The 21,097-nt window shown below is 48.6% G+C and overlaps 1 protein-coding gene across 1 annotated transcript in view; it reads left to right on the top strand.

Annotated features, from left to right (window-relative positions):
* The window catches only part of LOC132587152 (Golgi integral membrane protein 4-like), a 75,363-nt gene that overhangs the window by 46,625 nt on the left and 7,641 nt on the right, over nucleotides 1-21,097 (top strand). The window contains exons 12-15 of the mRNA XM_060259380.1: nucleotides 3,437-3,645; nucleotides 12,916-12,983; nucleotides 15,106-15,276; nucleotides 20,090-20,161. Of these exons, the coding sequence (XP_060115363.1) occupies nucleotides 3,437-3,645; nucleotides 12,916-12,983; nucleotides 15,106-15,276; nucleotides 20,090-20,161 (520 nt within the window). The remainder of the gene's footprint in view (nucleotides 1-3,436; nucleotides 3,646-12,915; nucleotides 12,984-15,105; nucleotides 15,277-20,089; nucleotides 20,162-21,097) is intronic.

The following is a 21,097-nucleotide window of genomic DNA, read 5'->3' as shown; positions in this document are numbered from 1 at the left end:
GTCGTCACTTTCTGAAAACACTTGATGGGTGCCCGAAAAGTGTCGGTGGGCATGATTGCTAAGTATTTGAAGGACTTAGAGGAGGGCAGGGAGTTGTTCCTGTTGGTGGCAGAGGAGAGGACTCACAAGAATGGGTTTAAATGAAGGGCAGGATGGTACCGGCTGGAAATTAGGGAAAATATTTTTACAGCAAGAGTCGTTTAACAGTGAAATCGGCTCCCGAGAGAGGTGGTGAGCTCCCCTTCACTGGCAGTCTTTAAGCAGCAGCTGGACAAACCCTTGTCAAGGATGCACTGATCCTGCATTGAACAGTGGATTGGACTAGATGGCCTCTATGGCCCCTTCCAACTCTTGGATTCTATGTTGGGGACCCCGGCGCTAGAGTCTCCCTCCTATCAGCTGTGGCCGACATCTTTATGTATCTCCTTGTGACATCAGTAAACACTGGGTCATATTCTCAGTTTCAGTTTGGTGTAGTGGTTAAGTGTGCAGACTCTTATCTGGGAGAACCGGGTTTGATTCCCCACTCCTCCACTTGCACCTGCTGGAATGGCCTTGGGTCAGCCATAGCTCTGGCAGAGGTTGTCCTTGAAAGGGCAGCTGCTGTGAGAGCCCTCTCAGCCCCACCCACCTCACAGGGTGTTTGTTGTGGGGGAGGAAGGTAAAGGAGATTGTGAGCCGCTCTGAGACTCTTTGGAGTGGAGGGCGGGATATAAATCCAATATCATCATCTTCTTCTTCTTCTAATCATTGCCCAAACGAAGTGTAACTATCCAGTTTAAAAAGCCTGTTGCTGCAGCTGGTGTTTTGTGTTCGTCTAGGCATGTGGGGGTTTGAGTTTTTTAGTTGTCCGGTTTCACCTCGTAGTTTTCTCCGTCTGGATAGTTCTGCTGCGATATTAACCAACTTCCAGATGTCTGAAGGCTGTCCCAGAGCAAAAGGAGCCTCAGACATCCGGTTTATGATTGCCATTTTTTCAATTACTTAGTGATATGTGCATAACCACATAATGTTTTACCGATGCGCATGCACGTATGTGCATGTGCGCATAACATGCACATGCGTATTATGCTCTTATGTGCCTAATGGTGGAGGAAACAAAAACAAAAAAGAACTGCATGGTGCCCTCATGTGGACGGCAGAAGATGGTTTCACCATGGAGTGATTCGATTTGCAGTATGGTAGTCTGATCGATAATATCCGGAACAAAGGTATTCGAAACAGAACCGGGTTAGTTTAACACGGACTGAACACGCTGTGTGAACAGGGCCATACAGTAGCAAAATATTTGGTACCTTTGCCTTGCCCCCAAAGGAACAGCCCTCAAATGGCTGATTCCCTTTGGTGTTGCCCTTTTGGGGATGACCTACCATCACCCCCAGCAGCCTCCCCCAAAAGCTTACGTTTTGGCTAGGCCCTTAAGGAATGTTTATGAACATTCCAGCTGCACCCCCCCTGATGTAGCCAATCCTCCTGGAGCTTACAGGAGGCCCTGTACTAAGAGCCCTGGAAGCTCCAGGAGGATTGGCCACAACAGGGGATGTGGCCTAATATCAAAAGGAGTTCCTGCTACAAAAAAAGCCCTAACTTTTACCATGTTATTTATTTTATTTTATTTTATTTATTTAATCAAATTTACATCCCGCCCTCCCCTGACAGGCTCAGGGCGGCTAACAACAAATAAAAGCCACATAAAATATTAAATATTAAAAATATTTAAAAACAAAATATACAATAAAATCATTTCCATACATTTTATAGTCATTAAAAGTCCAAGATGCATGTTGATGTTCTGGTTATTCTGATGTTTCTGGTTTCGATTATTGTTAGTTCAGTAAGATTGTCGGTGCTGTGAAATAATAGCCACCTCCCCATAACTGTTGAAGGCAAGTTTGAACAATTTGGTCTCACGGGCCCTGCGGAACTGTGGCAGGTCCTGCAGGGCCCTGATGTTTTCAGGGAGGGCATTCCACATAGCTCACAGTCACAACCACGATACTCTCTGTGTGTGCACATTTCCGTAAGGAGCCAGCAAGCCTCATGTTTTTGAGTAGCAGGGATGGTTTGCTTTCTCTAAAAACAAAAAAAGGCTGTGCCCTTCGTGATCTAATTAAGAGGCATTAAGCTGCATATTGGAGATGAGACTTCCTTATGTTTTTGTCTCATTAATCAGTAATCCATCAGGCTCTGTGGGGAGAAACCAGAGCAGAGGAGCAAGAAGGTATTGTCTTATCCCGCCCTCCCCCCCGCCCTCTCCACACATCCATATGGTAATCCGGACGCAACAGGGTAGTAGATGCCAGCTAGGATATGCTTGCATCCAGAGTCCTCTCTTTCCAAAGCGTAGGCTAATGCTGTGCAAAGGGTCAGCTGGGATACCGTTGCTGTCACCTCACCAACGGCCCAGTCTCCCAGTGAACGATGCAGCGCGCTTGTCAATCTTCATTCTCCGTTTTTCATTTTTTAAATTTCTTTCCTTCCTGGCAGTGGAGGAATTGTATAGCAGAGAAGGTAGTTCAGATTGCATCTCCCCACTTGGAGAGGGAGTCTTCCAGGTTTTGTGGCTTCCCTATTTCTGCTGTTTTAAAAAATGGGATACAGGTTCAAAACTTCCCCCCAAGATGACTTCAGAAGATTCATGGAGGAGAGGTCTATCAGCGGTGGCTGAAGGAAACCTCCACGTTCAGAGGCACTAAGATTCTGAATTCCAGAGCTAGGAGGCAACGTCAAGGGAAGGCCTTGGCCTCTTATTCACTGTTGCTGACCCTCCAGAAGAACTGGTCAGCTAAAGTGTGTGAGACAGAATGCTGGACTAGATGGACCACTGGTCTGATCCAGCAGGGCTCTTCTGATGTTCTTATGAAGGCCTCAGCCTCTCTGCCCTGTTGTTGGCCATCCAGAGAAACTGGTTGACCACTGTGTGAGACAGGATGCTGTACTAGATGGACCACTGGTCTGATCCAGCAGGGCTCTTCTGATGTTCTTATGAAGGCCTCAGCCTCTTTGCCCTGTTGTTGGCCTTCCAGGAGAACTGGTCAGCTTCTGTAAGAAACAGGGTGCTGGACTAGATGAGCCACTGGTCTGATCCAGCAGGGTTCTTCATATGTTCTTAAAAGTACTGTTCTGTGCTCAGCACAAAAACAAAGCCCATGTGCATACTAAAGCACCAGGTACAAAGATGTGGAAGTCAGGAATAATTTATCATGGTGATCGACAAACCGCCTCAAATGGGAAAGTTTGGCGGGTTCCTGATACAGCCTTCCAGCTCATCCTTCGGAATAAAAATGTCAGCCTCTTACCTGGAGCGTAGCTTTGGGATCTTATTTCCTGCTTCAGACCGAGAAGCCTGGGTGATTCTCAAAATCATGTTTCCCCCCTCCAGAACAGCAAGAAGCCCAGAGTCATTCTGACATCTCTTTCCTTCCTTCCGCCCTAGTTGGCAAGACATCGTGAACAAAGTGAACGCCCAGATGGACGAGGAACAAGCCCCCCGGCAAAGCCTTCGCCTGCCCGCCAGAGCCGAGCAAGCGTTCTCGAACCGCCATCGAATGCTAAGCGATCAGCAGCAAGGGGCTGACCGGCAACAACCGCAAGCCGGCTGGGAGGCGGGGAAAGGAGGAGGAGACGAGGAGGAGCTTCAAATGGGTACTGCTTCTGGGATGTGGGAGCAGGGCCGGATTAAACCCTGCGGAGGCTAGGGTTGCCAAGTCCAATTCAAGAAATATCTGGGGAATTTGGGGGTGGAGCCAGGAGACTTTGGGGGTGGAGCCAAGAGACATTAGGGGTGGAGCCAAGATCAAGACTGTGACAAGCATCATTGAACTCCAAAGGGAGTTCTGGCCATCACATTTAAAGGGACAGCACACCTTTTCAATTCCTTCCTTCCGTAGGAAATAATGAAGGATAGGGGCACCTTCTTTTGGGGCTCATAGAATTGCACCCCCTGGTCCAATCATTTTGAAACTTGGGGGGTGTTTTGGGGAGAGGCCGTAGATGCTATATTGAAAATTTGGTGCCTCTACCCCAAAAAAACAGCCCCCCCCCAGAGCCCCAGATACCCATGAATCAATTCTCCATGATTTTCTATTGGAATAAATCTCCATAGGGAATAATAGAGTTCCTAGCAGACATTTCCCTCCCCTCCCCCCGCTTTCTGATGACCCCAAAGCGGGGGAAGGGTCTCCAAACTGGGGGATCCCCTGCCCCCACCTGGGGATTGGCAACCCTAGTGGAGGCCTCTAGGCAGTCAAATTCTTAGGGGCCCCCTTGCAAATTATCTGAGTTGGAGTGCCCGCCCCACTGCCTGTGGCCCCCGCTGCAGCCTGCCGGCATTTTCCCAAAAGCCCCCTTGACAAAACGGGGGAGAGGCAGAGAGACACAAAGTTGGCAACAACTCCAGCAGCAGCCACCCTAGGCAAGTTGGGCAAAGAGCCGCTCAGTTGCTGGCTGTGTGTGCAGGCTGGGAGGGCTGCAAGCAGAGGGGAAACAGGGGGAGGGAAGTCAGCCCAGGGCTCCTAAAGGCGTGGAGGCCCATAGGCCAGTGCCTACTTGGCCTAATTGTTAATCCGGCCCTGTTTGGGAGGGCCTGAGGGAGGCACTGACGTGGCCAGGCATAGTGGACTTGAAAGCTGAGGAGGCTTCTGGGCAGTGTTCCCTCTATGCTGAGTGAGTGTGAGCTAGCTCAGGTTTTTTGGCCTCCGCCCACACATTTTTGCCTTAGCTCTGGAGAAATGGCCCCAGAGCAAGCTAATTTATGCAGTCGCTCTCAACTTTAATGCCAGGAGCTCACAATGTAGAATTTTTGCTCACAAGACTCCACAGCTTAGAGGGAGCAGGCCTTGGATCCAGCAGGAGCTCACAGGAGCACAGCTCCTGAACCTTTCTGAGGGTTCTCCCCCTTCCTCCCCACCTACCTTGTCCATTGACTAGTAGGTGCAGCTGTATAACAATCCCTGGATTAGGAGAACAGCCAGCCAGCCAGTCACCAGGGACTTTGCCATGCCCCCAGCAGCCCTCATTAACCCCTGGAGAAACCCATGCCTCCCTTTCTCCACTTCTTATGTGATTTGGGCTGCAGGTGGCTTGCTGGCCTTTTGACTGGGGGTGTGTGTGGCCCAGGAGAGCCACAGGCAAGCAAGGCCTGCTTGGGCTGGCTGGATCTCTAGCCAGCCCAAGCAGGCCTCACTCGCCCAGGGCTCTCCTTTCTTGCATCAGGTTGCTTTTGGCTGGGGAGGGGGGCAGCATATGCTAATGAGTTATACTAATAAGCCCCACCACCTATTTTTCTACAAAATGGCCCCTGAGAGGGAGTATTGCTTCTGGGCTATCTCCACCGAGAATACATGTTTTGGGGTAGCAGGAGGAAGCAAGGAATGGACTGCTTATTCTGAAGGGCCAAAATCTTGGCTTCACCCGCTGATTCAGTCCCGTATGAGCCGAGGCTTAGCCCTAAGGGTTCTTGTAACACCTTTCCGCCCCAACACAGATGGCACCCTAAGGTTTTGGCAAAATTCTCTACCTTGGCTGCTCACGCCTGTTTGCTTGTGTGTTGCTTTGCACATGGGAGTTCGAAGCTTAGGTGCACAGTAGTGTTCCAGAGCCACCTTGTTCACACAGCAGGGACTGCTGGGGTTCTGGGATCCGTTGGCGATGTCTCTGCCGGATGGAAAGCAGCTGAGGCATATCCTAAAAGAAGAGGAAGGTCTTGAGATCAACTCAAGGCGGTATGGGAAGCCGGTTAGGGGCTAGGTTAGCTGCCTGAGCAGCTGGTTGTCAATCATGAGCGTGCAGCTTTGGAACAGCTTTTCAGCCTTGTGCTGAATCAAGAGAAAGGAGACGAGTGAATCCTTTGCACATCGGCTTGTTGTAGTACTGTTGCCTTAAGTAATACCGAAATGAAGCAATTGCTTATCACTCTTGTAATGAGAGACACGCACATTTCGATGTAGTGGCAGCTTGCACCTCCATCGTGATCAGAATACTGGGCAGGGGTCTGGGTTCGAATCAAGAACTGGAGCAAGGTGACCTAGACGAAGGAGCTTTGGCCAGCTTGGCTCTTGTAGCCATTCTGTCTGTTAATGGTTTTATCCCGTTTGTCCTCCAAGGAACTCCGGGTGCAGCTTTTGCTTCTCTCCCCCCCCCCCCTTTTATCCTCATAACCAGGGTTTTTTTGTAGCAGGAACTCCTTTGCATATTATGCCACTCCTTTGATATGAAGCCAATCCTCCAAGAGTTAACAGGGCTCATTACAAGGCCTATTATAAGCTCTTGGAGGATTGGCTACGTCAGGGGTGTTTGGCCTGAAGTGCAAAGGAGTTTCTGCTACAAAAAAAGCCCTGCTCATAACAACCCTGAAATGTCAGGCTGAGAAATCCAAACTGACTCAAGGTTACTCAGTAAGCTTCAGAATCTAGGGTAGGGGTGTCAAACATGCTGCTCAGGGCCCAGATTAGGCCCCCGGAAGGTTCCTATCAGGCCCCTGAGCAACTGGCTGTCATCTGCTTCCTTTTCCCTCTCTCTTGCTTCCTTCTGCATAACAGCTTGCTTTGCAAGGTTTGCTTAATCACACAGGAGCAAAGCCTCTATTTTCTCCATTGGCTGAGACTCCTCCCTTGGGGAGGAAGGGAGGGGAGGGAGAGCTTGCTTTGCCAGGCTCCCTCAACTGCACAGCAGAGCTACTGAGCCAAGCCTCTCTTCCTTCTATTGGTGGAGGCTCCTCCCCTCCAGTCCCCTGGGGAAGGAAGGAAAGAGCCAGAGCTTCCTTTGCCCAGTTCCCTGAATCCCATGGGAGAAATACAAAGAAAGCACCTTTAAGACCAACGAGTGCTAATGTTTTAAGTTTTAAAAAATATCTTTAATTGTGTTTGTGTCCTTTATAAAGTTTATATCTCTGCTACCTAATCTTAAATAGGAACACACATAGCCCGGCCCAACAAGGTCTCATTTATGTCAGATTCGGCCCTCAAAACAAAATGAGTTTGACATAGGGTTGCCAAGTCCAATTTAAGAAATATCTGGGGACTTTGGGGGTGGAGCCAGGAGACTTTGGAGGTGGAGCCAGGAGACATTAAGGGTGGAGCCAAGATCAAGACTGTAACAAGCATAATTGAACTCCAAAGGGAGTTCTGGCCATCACATTTAAAGGGACGGCACACCTTTTCAATGCCTTCCTTCCATAGGAAATAATGAAGGATAGGGGCACCTTCTTTTGGGACTCATAGAATTGGACCCCCTAGTCCAATCGTTTTGAAACTTGGGGGATATTTTGGGGAGAGGGACTAGATGCTGTACTGAAAATTTGGTGCCCCTCCCTCAAAAAACAGCCTCCCCAGAGCCCCAGATACCCACGGATCAATTCTCCATTATACATCTCCATAGGGAATAAGAGTTCCCAGCAGACATTTCCCTCCCCTCCCCCCGCTTTCTGACGACCCTGAAGCGGGGGGAGGGCCTCCAAACCGGGGGATCTCCTGCCCCTACCTGGGGATTGGCAACCCTAGTTTGACACCCGTGATCTAGAGTGACTCTTGTGTTTGCTACTTTGGGGATAAAGCCCACAGCCATTTTTCAGAAGAAAGTTCCTGCCAACGAAGTGTGGTAACTAGATCTGGCCTTTTTACAAGGGAGTGGAAATTGTAAGTGGCAGGTTGTTTTGCATTGAGGGAGGAGTTGGCCACCCACCAAAGAGTTTGGTGGAGGTGCGGAGACATGGGAAAGAAAACAAGGGTCTGGTTTGGCGAGCAGAATGCTCTGCCCTTCTCCGTGGAGTGCCCGCAGCTGGTCCCTTCTTCTTTGATTTGACCCACTTTCAACAAGTCCCCTCGAAAGGATTTGCGCTAATTGCTTCACGTCAAAGCCCAAATCCTCGCAGTGTGGGGCAGAGGGGAACATCGGGAGTCTGGCCTCCATGTCTTTAATTTGGATTAATACCTGAGTGATAAGACTTTCCTGCTCCTGCCACGGAGCCGTCTAATTGGATCCTTTTGGTTGCTTCGTCTGTATTTCAAGGGGGGAGGGGAAAACTCTGAAACCCCAACGTAGCTGGAAGAACGTCTTAACAATTTATCTAGCCAACTGGCCCCATAAGAGCCCTGTCCGTGTTGATGCAGGCTCCTACTTCGGTTTACGACATTCTTTATCCTGATTCCTCCTTAAACCTCCAGTGTTACGCTAATTAAAGTAGTGCATTGCTGAACAGGAGCAAAAAAAACAAGCATGGCTTTGCTGGATCAAACCAACGATTCATCTGCTCAATCATCTTATTTCCCCCCCATGGTCAACCAGATGCTTCAAAAGACCTACAAGTAGAGGCACAGAGGGCAAAGTCTCTTGCCAGACTATTTCCTCAAGAACTGCTAAGCGTCCTGTAAGCTCTTGGAGGATTGGCTTCATTAGGAGGGTGTGGCCTAATAGGCAAAGGAGTTCCTGCCGCAAAAAAAGTCCTGAGGAATATGGAGGTTCTATTTAGCCATCATGACTGCTAGCCGTTGATCATTTCGGAGGGTCACCGTGTTGGCTTGCAGGACAGTGAGATGCGAGTCCGATAGCACCATTGAGACCAACAAAATAGTCAGGGTATAAGCTTTTGAGAATCAAAGCTCTGCCAAAGGAAGTGTTGACTTTGGAAGGCTTTAACCAGGGGCGTCGAACTCATTTGTTATGAGGGCCAGCTCTGACGTAATTGAGACCTTGTCGGGCTGGGCCGTACGTGTCGTAAAATGGAATGCCAGGTAGCAGAGATATAAACTTTACATAGGACACAGACAAATACAATTTAAATTTTTTAAAAAAACTTAACACATGTTGAAAACATTAGCACTCTTGCAATATTTTATTTCTGATAACAGACACCTCTTGCTCTGAATTATTGCATCAAAATCTGGAGACAATGTCTGTGCTATAGCAATCTTGAGTATGCTGTTCAGGTGTTGTTCTGGCATGTATCTGTAAGTTGCAAATCTTCTTTTGATTAACTGACATTCATTTCAGAAATTTCATGGTCAATGCTTTGAGCCAAAGACCCAGAGGAAAATACAAAATGTCTGGAAATTGTGAGCTTTTGTACATAAGTTGCTTCATGTGCTGGCCAGCCAATGGAGAAAACAGAGGCTTTACTCTGTAGCTTGACTGAGCAAGCCTGGCAAAGCAAGCTGTGTTGCAGAAGGAAGCAAGAGAGGGAGAAGGAAGGAGACAACAGTGAGTTGCTCACGGGACTGATAGGAGACCTCCGGGGCCCTGATCTGGCCATGGGCCGCATGTTTGACACCCTTGGCTTATACCCTGAAAATTTTGTTCATCTCTAAGGTACTACTGGAGTCAAATCTAGTTGTAATAGTTGTTGGTGAACCTATCCCTTGTGGATTTTTCTAATCCCCTTTTAAAATTACCATTCCTACATCCTGTGGCAGTGAGTTCCACAAATCGGGGCTGAGAGATAACTGAAGGTTCCAAACCCAGCCTTCCGCCTGCCCTTGAATGGGGCTGACATTTTATTTCCAAATCTCTTTTGCTGCCACACTGAGGATGGGACAGTGGGTTTGGCTCCCATGGGAAATGATGGGGTGGGACCAGGTGACCAACAAGAGAGATCATAGGAGCTAGACAGAGTCCTGGGATGCCAAGTTTGTTCATAGGCTGTTGGTTGTTTGTAAACCATATCTTTGTACCTGTATAGGCTTTCAGGCATATTTTAGGGTTGCGAGCTGTGGGCTTGGATCTCCTTTGCATATTAGGCCACACCCCCTGATGTAGCCAGTCCTCCAAGAGTTTATAGGGCCTACTGTAAGCTCTTGGACGATTGGCTACATCAGGGGTGTGTGGCCTAATATGCAAAGGAGATCCTGCTACAAAATTAGGGTTGCCAAGTCCAATTCAAGAAATATCTGGGGGCTTTGGGGGTGGAGCCAGGAGACTTTGGGGGTGGAGCCAGGAGACATTAGGGGTGGAGCCAAGATCAAGGCTGTGACAAGCATAATTGAACTCCAAAGGGAGTTCTGGCCATCACATTTAAAAGGACGGGCACACCTTTTCAATGCCTTCCTTCCATGGAAATAATGAAGGATAGGGGCACCTTCTTTTGGGACTCATAGAATTGGACCCCCTAATCCAATCATTTTGAAACTTGGGGGGTATTTTGGGGAGAGGCACTAGATGCTATACTGAAAATATTGTGCCTCTACCCCAAAAAACAACCCCCCCAGAGCCCCAGATACCCATGGTTTTCTATGGGAATAAATCTCCATAGGGAATAACAAAGTTCCCAGCAGACATTTCCTTTCCCTCCCCTCCCCCCGCTTTCTGACGACCCTGAAGCAGGGGGAGGATCTCCAAACCAGGGGATCCCCTGCCCCCACCTGGGGATTGGCAACCCTATACAAAATCTACCCAAAATTTGGTGTAATAACATAGAGCCCACGTTGCAAAAATCCCAGTTTCCCCAGGGGAACTGATCTCTGTGGTCTTGGAGATCATTTGTAATTCCAAGAGATTTCCAGGCCCCAACTGGAGATTGGAAGCTATTCCAGTATGGATGCCAACCACCAGACGGGACCTGGAAATCTCATGGAATTATAGCTCATTTCCAGATTTCAGAGATCAGTTCTCTTGGAGAGAAATGGATGCTTTGGATGGTGAACTCTGTGGTGTTGTACCCTACTGAGTTCCCTGTCCTCCCCAGGCTCCATTCCCAAACCTCCAGGAGTTTCCCAACCTGGAGCTGGCAACCCTACCCCCACCCCCTGCTGCTGTCCAGGAGGGACTGAGTAACCCTGCTGGGGGGGCTCAGAAGCTCAGTCCAGCCCCATATGGTAGCTTCCCATCTAGAAACCCCCCCCCAGCATATCCTTCAGGCCTGCCTCCATGGAGAGAGCAGGCCTGCTTGTTGCCATGGCAATGGAAGACGCAGCCTTGCAGGCCGCTAAACTGCCGCAGCGCAGCTAGGCCGTGAGCGGCAGTCTTGAGTGGTTGAGCAGCTGTGTGGTTTCCATGGATACCGCCCAGATTCCGCTGCTGCCCAAGGGGAAGGCAAGGCATCCTGAACATACTGATGAGGAAGGGCGGCTGACTGACTTAGTCCTTGCTCCTCTGTCTGGAGGAGGAGGACTAAGGCCGATATGCACTGTGACGAGTTTTGTGTCCGCCTGAGTCACTCCTGCTAGAATCCATAATCCGTGACATTTAAAAACACATCTGCAGACCTCTGCTCCTGTTTCGAGTGGTTTTGCAGAGTCCTCGGGTGCATAAGGGAACCCAAGCAAAATTTCAATAATGCATTCTCTTTTTCCCAATAGGTGTTTCCTATCAATAAAGCTTAGCGTTTGTACAGAACCCCAATGACTTCCAAAAACAGTACCTTGTGACTCTTACAAAAACCCAGTTACATTGGTCACGGTTATATATACAGGCTAGGGTTATATCTGTCACTGTTACGTGTGGTATCCTTGTTTCCTGACGTTCGGACCTGTTTTCTGCCTTTGGCAAAATATTCTCCTTATCTGAACCTTTTTTGGAGATGCATTATTAAAGCTGCATTCATTTCACAGAGTTGGTACTGCCATTCTCCAAGGTCTCTAGATAAGTTCAGCTCCTGAGTAAGGAAAAGGGTATCTTTTCTGTTGCATGAAAGGGCATAAGGTTGAACACTAAATACGAAAGAGTACGAGGCTGAACACTAAATAGGGCATAACCTTTCCATTTTATATGCTGCAGCCACTGAGATGTATTTTGAATGTATGTATTCTGGGATAACTGTAGTTACATCAGTTACCAAAAGAACCAGTACCCCCTTGGCTGAAATTGATGCAGGGCCATTCTTTTTGGAGTCAGTTCGGAGCTCCAGAAAACAAGAGCCATGCCATACCAGCCCAAAGAACACAAAACTGTTTGCAACCTTTCAAATTTCCCAGAAGTTTTTATCGGGCTGGATGTTCTCCCCCCCAACCCCTCCAAAAAGTTTCAAGCCATGATCTTAAAGTCAGTTATTTGGATTTTGTACATGGTCATGGGCTGATTCCCCCTCTCTTGTTGTATTTTGTGCTGCTTGTTGTATTTTGCACACATGATTCACCATTAATTCAGTTTGTTCTTACAACAACCCTGTGAGGTAGGATAGGCATGACTGCCCTCGGATCACCCAATATGCTTCAGCAGAGTGAGGGTTTGAATCCAGGTCTCTCTGCTTGATTGACTACCCTAATTGTTATGCTGTACTGCGGCCTCGCACTTTGGAAACGTTTGTCTTCGCAGCCAAGCTAGTGGAAATTGAGATGACAGTGTGGGAATCTCCTGATTTCAATTCCTTGTTGAGGTAAAGAAATTAAGCAGCTGATAGAAAAGTATAGAAACCAAAATAGAGGAATTGTGAGGAACAGCAAAGAGTAGTGGTGGGGTTGCCAGCCTCCAGGTGGCACCTGGAAATCTCCTGCTATTACAACTGATCTCAAAGTGGCAGAGATCAGTTCATCTGGAGAAAAATGGCCACTTTGGAAGGTAGAGTCTATGGCATTAAACCCCAAAAAAGGCCCTCTCCCTCCTGAAACCCAACCCTCCTCATGCTCCACTCCCCAATCTCCAGGTATTTCCCAACCCAGAGCTGGCAACCCTACTGATAACTATGAGCAGAAGTAGAATAGCTAAGCATTGAGAGGTGTGGGAGATGCCTAGGGATGCCATCCTCCAGGTGGGACCTGGGGTTCCCCTGGCATTACAGTTCATCTCCAGACTACAGAGATCAGTTCTCCTGGAGAAAATGATAGCTTTGGAGGAAGGGCTCTGTGGCATTGGACCCTTCTGAGTCCCTGTCCTTCCCAGGCTCCATCTTCCAAGTCTCCAGGAGCTTCTCACCAGTGGGACCTGATAACCCTACGTAGTGCCAGTTTTCCACACTACAACTTGACATATGCGTGCTTGTGTGTGCAGATGCTGGCATGATTGAAAGAGAAGAGAATTCCCTTCCTCGGAAGGAATTGGCGATCCAGGAACCAATGGTAAGCGGAGAAAAAAACCGACTTCTGAGTGGAGTGGAAAAGCCACCTGGGACTTTAAAACATGGTTCAAACCATTAAAAAAAATGCCCAGAAATGCCCAGTTTGTTCCAAGAAATACAAATCCAATCTAAGTATTAGCTAACTCCAGCTGTGGATTGCTTTCCTTGTGTTTGACCTGGGTAAGCTAGGTTTTAAGTGTTTGTGAATGCAACAGCAGTCCTATGTGAATGCTAGCCTACCGTGAGGTTCATTTTGTAACAAGACGGTTGGTTTATTGAGCCTCGTGGAGCTGATTGGAGCTTGAGTCCAGTGGCACCTTTAAGGCCAACCAAGTTTAATTCTAAGCTTTCTTGTGCATGCGTGCTTCTTCAGATATCTGAATGAAACTGGAGAGCCAGTTTGGTGTAGTGGTTAAGTGTGCGGACTCTTATCTGGGAGAACCGGGTTTGATTCCCCACTCCTCCACTTGCACCTGCTAGCATGGCCTTGGGTCAGCCATAGCTCTGGCAGAGGTTGTCCTTGAAAGGGCAGCTGCTGTGAGAGCCCTCTCCAGCCCCACCCACCTCACAGGGTGTCTGTTGTGGGGGAGGGAGGTAAAGGAGATTGTGAGCCGCTCTGAGACTCTTCGGAGTGGAGGGCGGGATATAAATCCAATATCTAAATCCAATATCTGAAGAAGTGCGCCTGCACACAAAAACTTATATCCAGAATTAAACTTGGTTAGCCTTAAAGGTGCCACTGGCCTCAGTCTTTGTTCTATGGCTTCAGGCCAACACAGCTGCCCACCTGAGTGGAGTTTAAAAGTTGATCTGAAATGATGATAGTCAAGGAGCTGACCCACCCCCCAGATACCAGCCCATCCTGACATCTCCAATTCTCTATCAGCTTGAACCCAGAGCAATATGGCGAGCAAAAGGCCTTCATTTCCATAACCGTTAAGCTTATAAAGAGCAGGTCCCCAGACAGGAGCAGAAATGTGCGATTGACCTTAAGGGGAAGGAAATGTTAGATTAGAAGGATGGGGAATTTGCATGCTGATAAATAGACGAGACTATGCAGCCTTTACAGACAAAAGGAAGTGCTTCTTCATGTAGAGTAGAATCCAGTTGCGCCTGTGCTGAATGATCAGCTGGCTGCAGTAGACCGCTCAGCAACCTGCCATCCTGGACTGAACTCAGGGGAAACCACACCTGGTTTGTAGCAGTAGCTCAGTGTGCACAACCCTTGTGTCAGTCTAAAAGGTTGGGGACCTTTGTGCTATGCCCATTAGCTAGTAGATCTGTCAGGGCCTTTTTTTGCAGAAAAAGCCCAGAAGGGGGCTCATTTACATATTAGGCCTCACCCCTGACACCAAGCCAGCCAGAACTGCGTTCCTGCTCAAAGAAAAAAGCCCTGAGATCTGTTGTTGTAATACTGATTAGTTCTATACAGCATATTTCAAAGATCTACTCACTTCTTGTCTTGGTGATCTTCACAACAATACTATTAAGGCAGATCAGTGTTCTCTAGCCCTATGTAGCAGGTGGGAGGACTGAGACCAAGAGAGAGCAGTAGGCTTACCAGCGCCCAGGTCTGGGCGAGGGATTGCCCGGTTTCAGGGGCTTCTCTCTGCCCAGGATCAGCTGGCAGGTGGGGAAAGGCCTTCCCTTAATACAATGATGTCACCTGGAAGTGACATCATTGCATCAGGGATGTTGCACAGGGACACTCTAGCATTTGGGTAGACTCTATGGTTTTGAAGGTAGAAAAAACATAAGAGTTTCACCCAAAAGCAGAGTGTCCCCCTTTGTGATGTGACATCACTTCCAGGTGATGTCATTGCATCAGAGACATGCAATGTCTCCACCCATCCCCAGAATGCCCCCCAAAGTCCCCTGCTGGACTGGAGGTAAGACCTGGCAACCCTAGCGACTGGTTTGCTTTAGGTCACCTCATAGATTTGTTGCTGAGGTGAGATTTCAGCCCAGGCCACAGTCACTACGTTAGAAATAACGGACTTAAGTTAATAACTTATTCAACAGCCTCACTAGCCCTGATCTATGGAAGCCTGCCTTTAGTGCCAGTCGGATGCTACCCGGTGTCGGACCCTGGGTGGATATCACCATCTCCTGATTCTGTTCAGGTACCAGATGCTGCTGCCGACCCTGCCCAGGACCCCAACAATCAAGGAGAAGACGAGTTCGAAGAGGCGGAGCTGGAACGGCCTGACTTTGAAGAGAAAGCGGGCCAAGCCAGCCAACTTGGCCGTACTGAACAGCCAGCTAAAGATGCCACAAAAGAGAAGATCCCAAAGGTAATGAATCACTTTTGCACATTGGGGCAAAGCAGTTTCCATCTCCGAGCCTGTAAAGTCTTGAGCTGGAAACCCTAGTAAAGACATCCCCGACGTGGTGCTTGGGGGCACCATGGTGCCAGCCAGCAGCTTTATTTATTTAATCAGATTTGTATCCCTCCCTCCCCTTTCCTGGCACGTAGCAGTTTTTTTAAGGAAGTGTGCAGAACCAGGTGGGGCTTTGGCCCAGCAGGTCTTTGGATTGGCCATTGGGGATTTGATTGGTGGAACAGATCTAAAATAGACATTGCTTTGGCAGCAGTTGCTACCGCAATCCAAGGACCTTCACTGGGTGATTGATGGCAAGCTGTGCATAGGCAAGACAGTCTTTTAAAATACAATGTCCATTTTAAAAGGTTGAGCAGACCTTATGCCTGGAATGTTGAAAAGTTACTATTAGTGTTATTTGTAACTTCCCTCCCTGACATGTTGTGCTGGTTTGCGGCACCCATTTTGTGGTAGCGTCTATCACTCTGTGTCATGCTTCCAAAGGTACCCACAGGCTCAGAAAGGTCGGGGATTCCTCCTCCAGAGAACAAATAGTTTACCTCCTGCTACTGAGAAATTAGGAGTCCCGTGGTGCAGAGTGGTAAAGCTGCAGAACTGCAGTCCAGGCTCTGCTCGCGACCTGAGTTTGGTCCCAGTGGAAGCTGGGTTCAGGTAGCCGGCTCAAGCTTGACTCAGCCACCCATCCTTCTGAGGTTGGTAAAATTAGTACCCAGCTTGTTGGAGGTCAAGTGTAGATGACTGGGAAAGGCAATGGCAAACAAAAAGTCTTCCAAGAAAATGTTGTGATGTAACATCACCTCATGGGTCAGTAACGGCTCGGTTTTACCTTACTGAGAAAGTTATTTACTGCTTGTGAGAGCCAGTCTGGTGTAATGGTTAAGTGTGCGGATTCTTATCTGGGAGAACCGGGTTTGATTCCCCACACCTCTACTTACAGCTGCTGGAATGGCCTTAGGTTAGCCATAGCTGTCGCAGGTGTTGTCCTTGAAAGGGCAGCTGCTGTGAGAGCCCTCTCAGCCCCACCTGCCTCACAGGGTGTCTGTTGTGGGGGGAGAAGATATAGGAGATTGTAAGCTGCTCTGAGTCTGATTCAGAGAGAAGGGCGGGGTATAAATCTGCAGTCGTCTTCTTCTCTATAGCACCATCACTGCAAGTGGACAGAGGGCGATAGGTCAACAAAGTCAAGTTAGAAAGGAGGAACCAGCGTGGTCCCACCTGGTCCTATAAAACTCCTGACTCAACCTCTTGCTTTCAAGCACAGATTAAACTGTTCTCTGACCGCTCTTTGCCATCTCCCTCCCTGCCCTCCTGCTTCCTGGCTTCCTGCCAGACTATTATCCCCGGGACAAGTGAAAAAAACACCAGCTTGTTTTGACAGGCCGCTGTGCTTTCTCCATGTCACTTGTTCCTCAAGGCGGCATTTTACCTGTCAAAATCTAAAACGGAAAAGTGGTAGGTCGGCTGTGTGTTCTTTTGAAAGTAAAGAACGCTCGCAAGCTGATAGTCGCCCGTCGAACTTCATAGCCTGCGGCTTCTTTTGGCTCTGAACTGACCTGGATTTTGAGGCTGCGATGTTGTTGTTTTCCTAGCGTTTTAAAATTTTATGTGTGTGCGTGCGTACATACCTGGAAGTCATGGCGACTTCTGGCAACCCCTATTGGGGCATGGAGGGCGTTCAGAGAAACGGCTTGATATAGCCTGCCTCTGCCCCCTGCTCTGGGTATTCCTCTGGAGGTCTCCCATCCAAGTACTTGCTAGAGTCAGCCCTGCTTAGTTTCCAAGATCTGATGAGATGGGGCTTGCCTGGGCTTGTTGTTTTGCTACCTTCATGCCACCTCCTATGGGGGGGGGTGGATTTTGACAGCATGGGAGAGTCAATTGTCGCCATCTCCGCATGAAAAGCTTCAATGTAAACCATTCTGCTCAGTCCTAATATAGTCAGAAGTTTCACTGGCCTGTTTAGTGGGGGATAAATTTCATTGGGGATAAACGACCACAGGGGCTGGGCCAGTCATATAACAGCTAAGATACCTGTCTGAACAAGTCTTTTAGGTGGCAGCCAAGTCAGGGTTTTAAGTTCCAAGTTCCAAGGAGTGAAAAGAGTACAAGTCTGCCTAAGAACATAATTACAAGTTTGTTGTATTAGGCCAGGGGTCCCCTGCCTTTTTGAGGCTGCAGGCACCTTTGGAATTCTGACATAGTGTGGTGGGCACAGCCACAAAATGGCTGCTGCAAGTGGTTGTCCCTGGAGGCAGGGCCAGCCACAAAATGGCTGCCTAGGGTTGCCAAGTCCAATTCAAGAAATATCTGGGGACTTTTGGGGTGGAGCCAGGAGACATTGGGGCAGAGCCAGGAACAAGGGTGTGACAAGCATAATTGAATTCCAAGGGAGTTCTGGCCTTCACATTTAAAGGGACAGCACACCTTTTTAAATGTCTTCCTTCCATAGGAAATAATGAAGGATAGGGGCACCTTCTTTTGGCACTCATAGAATTGGTGCCTCTACCTCAAAAAACAGCTCCCTCAGAGCCCCCGAAACCTCCAGATCAATTCCCCAATATACCCTATGAGAATCGATCTCCACATAGGGAATGAAGTGCTCAGCATGCGTTTCCCTTCCTCCCCCCCCACCCCCGTTTCTGGCGACTCTGAAGTGAGGGATTGGCATCTCTACTCACAAGTTGCTGCCAACTTCTTCAAAGTAACACAGACGCACCATCCCAAGAGGAAGCCTTTCCAATCGGAGCTTGAAGCCTCTGGAGGAGGAAAAGCACATGGTCCTCTGGGGGCAGGGCTTCCCCCTGCCGGCCAGCTGACTGGGGGCGGGAAGGAGCCTGGAAAAGTGGAAGAACCCCCGCTGGGACCTGGGGATCGGCAAGCCTATGGCTGCCGCAGATTGCCCCTGGAGGCAGGGCCAGCCACAAAATGGCTGCTGCAGCTTAGCTTCAGTCACGCAGTCCTTCTGCTGTGGTGACAGCTGCTGCCAAAACAACATGTTTAAAAATAAATCTGCATGGCCTATCAAATCTCCAGTAGCCAATCAAAAGCTTTCTGGGCGAAAGCCTCACATTTCTTTAAAAAAAATTTGGCAGGCACCAAGAAACGTGTCAGCAAGCACCATGGCTCCCCCAGGCACCACACTGGGGATCCTTGTATTAAACCAAAAGGTTAGCATAACCTGATTCCAACAGTGGGTAGCCTAGTGGCTTCCAGGAAGTTCCGAAGCCAAAACCCCTAAAACCTTCTGCAGTCTTTTATCCCTCAAAAATGGGTGTTCATAGGATACTGCACTCAAACGTAGGGGTCCCCCATGTATTGAACACAGCTGAAACAAACATACAGGATCGCACCAAGGATCTTTCTAGTCCAGCATCTGTTTCTAACAGGGTTCCAAGGAAGATAGCCATCCCCATGTTAATTTATGATCAGTTTCTATAATTAGGGATGCAGTGCCTCTGAACACAGACGTTCCTCTTGGCTATCATAGACTAATAGCCACTAATCTACTCACCTCCATGAATTTGTCTAATCATTTGTAAGAATGTATGAATTTCCTTGATGGAGTAGACCAGGGATGACCAAACTGTGGCTCGGGAGCACATGTGGCTCTTTCAAACATATTTTATGGCTCTCAAAGCCCCCACAGCCCAGTCAGCTGGCTTGGAAAAGGCATTTCTTTCTTTAAATCTTTTCTCCAAGCCAAGACAGCTAGCCGCTTGGAGAATGCATTTAAAGTTAAAGTTGCTTTCTTTTCACCTATCCCTCCCTCCTCTCCCCATCTATTTTCCTTCCTTCCTTCCTTCCTTCCTTCCTTCCTTCCTTCCTTCCTTCCTTCCTTCCTTCCTTCCTTCCTTCCTCCCTCCCTCCCTCCCTCCCTCCCTCCCAGCTTGCAGCTGTCAGATATCTGACATTCATTTCTTGTGGCTCTCAAACATCTGACATTTATTCTGTGTGGCTCTTACATTAAGCACGTTTGGCCACCCCAGGACTAGACCAAGGATCTCTCTAGTCCAGGATCCTGCATCAAACAGGGAGCAACCAGATACCTCTAGGAAACCTACAGGCAGGACAGGAACAAAACAGCCTTCAAGCCTATTGTTTGGCCAGTTCATCAGGTCTTCCGAGGAACACTCCTCTAAATGGAGATTGTGGCCAAAAACTCTGAATTGGCTAGTCCTCCATGAATTCAGCCATCCCTCTCCTCTTCATTTTTCAAACCCTATAAGCTTGTGGCCGTCAAATGCCTTGTAGTAGCCATCTTCAGCTAAGAAATTGTGCTCTGTGCTTTAGGGTTGCCAGCCTCCAGGTGGCAGCTGGAGATCTCCTGGGATTACAGCTGCTCTCTAGGCAGCAGAGATCACTTCACCTGGAGAAAATGGCCGCTTTGGAAGGTGGAGTCTGTGGCATTATATCCCACTGAAGTCCCTCCCCTTCCCAAACCCCGCCCTCCTCAGACTCCACCCCCAAAATCTCCCAGTATTTCCCAACCCGGAGCTTGCAACACTGTCCATAATTCTAGCTATCAGTTGTGGTCTCTCCTTGGCAAGGGCAATGCAGATTACTAATTTTTGGAGGTGAAGTCCTTTCTGTTATTCCTTGCAAATAGGTGCTGGGCCTGAGCTCTGTCGCGAGCCTGGCTCACAATCAAACCCAAACAAAACCCACCATTTTCAGAGACCTGCTTGCTGTTCATCGCAAGAGATCAGTATGTATAATTGACTGAAGAGTGTCTCCTCACCCTGTTTCTGTCTTTTCCCCCTCCCAGGATGCCGCTGGACTGAGGAAAGCTGCAGATGACGCGATGGATGATTACCAAGAAGATCAGGAACAGGATCTGGTATGAAACCCAGGTTCTTTCCTCACTCTTGCCATTCTTTCTACAGCTGTAAGGAAGGGAGCGTTCACAAAACACACACATGCGCCAAAACATGTGTTATAAAGCTGTGGGGTTTTTGACTGCTCTCGAAAGATTATGAGGTCGTTCAGAAGATCGGTAATTTCAGCCACACCAGACAGTGAAAGGCCTTTCCCCAACAACTTGCTAGAGATGGTTGAACCAGAAACTTTAGGGACAATCAGGGAACTCCTGCATGTGCTCTCTGCCACAGCCCCGCCCAACTATGCAGCCATCTTGCCGATCCATCTAGCTCAGTCTTGCTTCCTCTAACCAGTTGTGGCTCTCTACGGCTTCAGTCAGGGAAGGGCCATTTTCAAAACCTGCTCCCTGGAATCCTTTTAACTGGGACTGAGTCTCCATCCTCCTCTATGCAACTGGGTGTTCTACTGCAGGTTGGAAAATTCCTGGGGATTTTGAGGTGAAGTTAGGAGAGGGTGGGATTTGGGGCAGGAAGGGACTCAGACGGATAAAATGCCATTGAGTCCACTTTCCAAAGCAGTCGTTTCCTCCAGGGGAGCTGATCTCGCTCGTCTGGATCAGTTGTAATTCTGGGAGATCTCCTGGGCCCACCTGGAGGTTGGCAGCCCCAGTAATAGCTCTCTTCTGGGATGCCCATGTGCTTGGCCACAGCTAGTGCCACTGTGAAGGTGTTGTTCTGCCCTGGCTTCATTACGAAACATGACCTTTCCCGTCCCATACGCCATTCTCTTTTCCCTACAATTATTATGTTTAAGCCACTTAGCATGGCATCTAATAACTATTTAGGCCTCTCTCTCTTTTTGTTATATTTTGGCATTTGGTTAAGAAGTGGGAGGGGAGGGGAAGAGAAGGGAAGGGAAGGGAAGCGCTTTTTGTTCTTTCAAGCCACCCTTCTGT

The sequence above is a fragment of the Heteronotia binoei genome, chromosome 18 (assembly GCF_032191835.1).
Source record: "Heteronotia binoei isolate CCM8104 ecotype False Entrance Well chromosome 18, APGP_CSIRO_Hbin_v1, whole genome shotgun sequence".
In the NCBI taxonomy this organism is placed as follows: Eukaryota; Metazoa; Chordata; class Lepidosauria; order Squamata; family Gekkonidae; genus Heteronotia; species Heteronotia binoei.
Note: the sequence above shows the minus strand (reverse complement) of the source record. Positions and strands in the feature narration are given on the sequence as shown.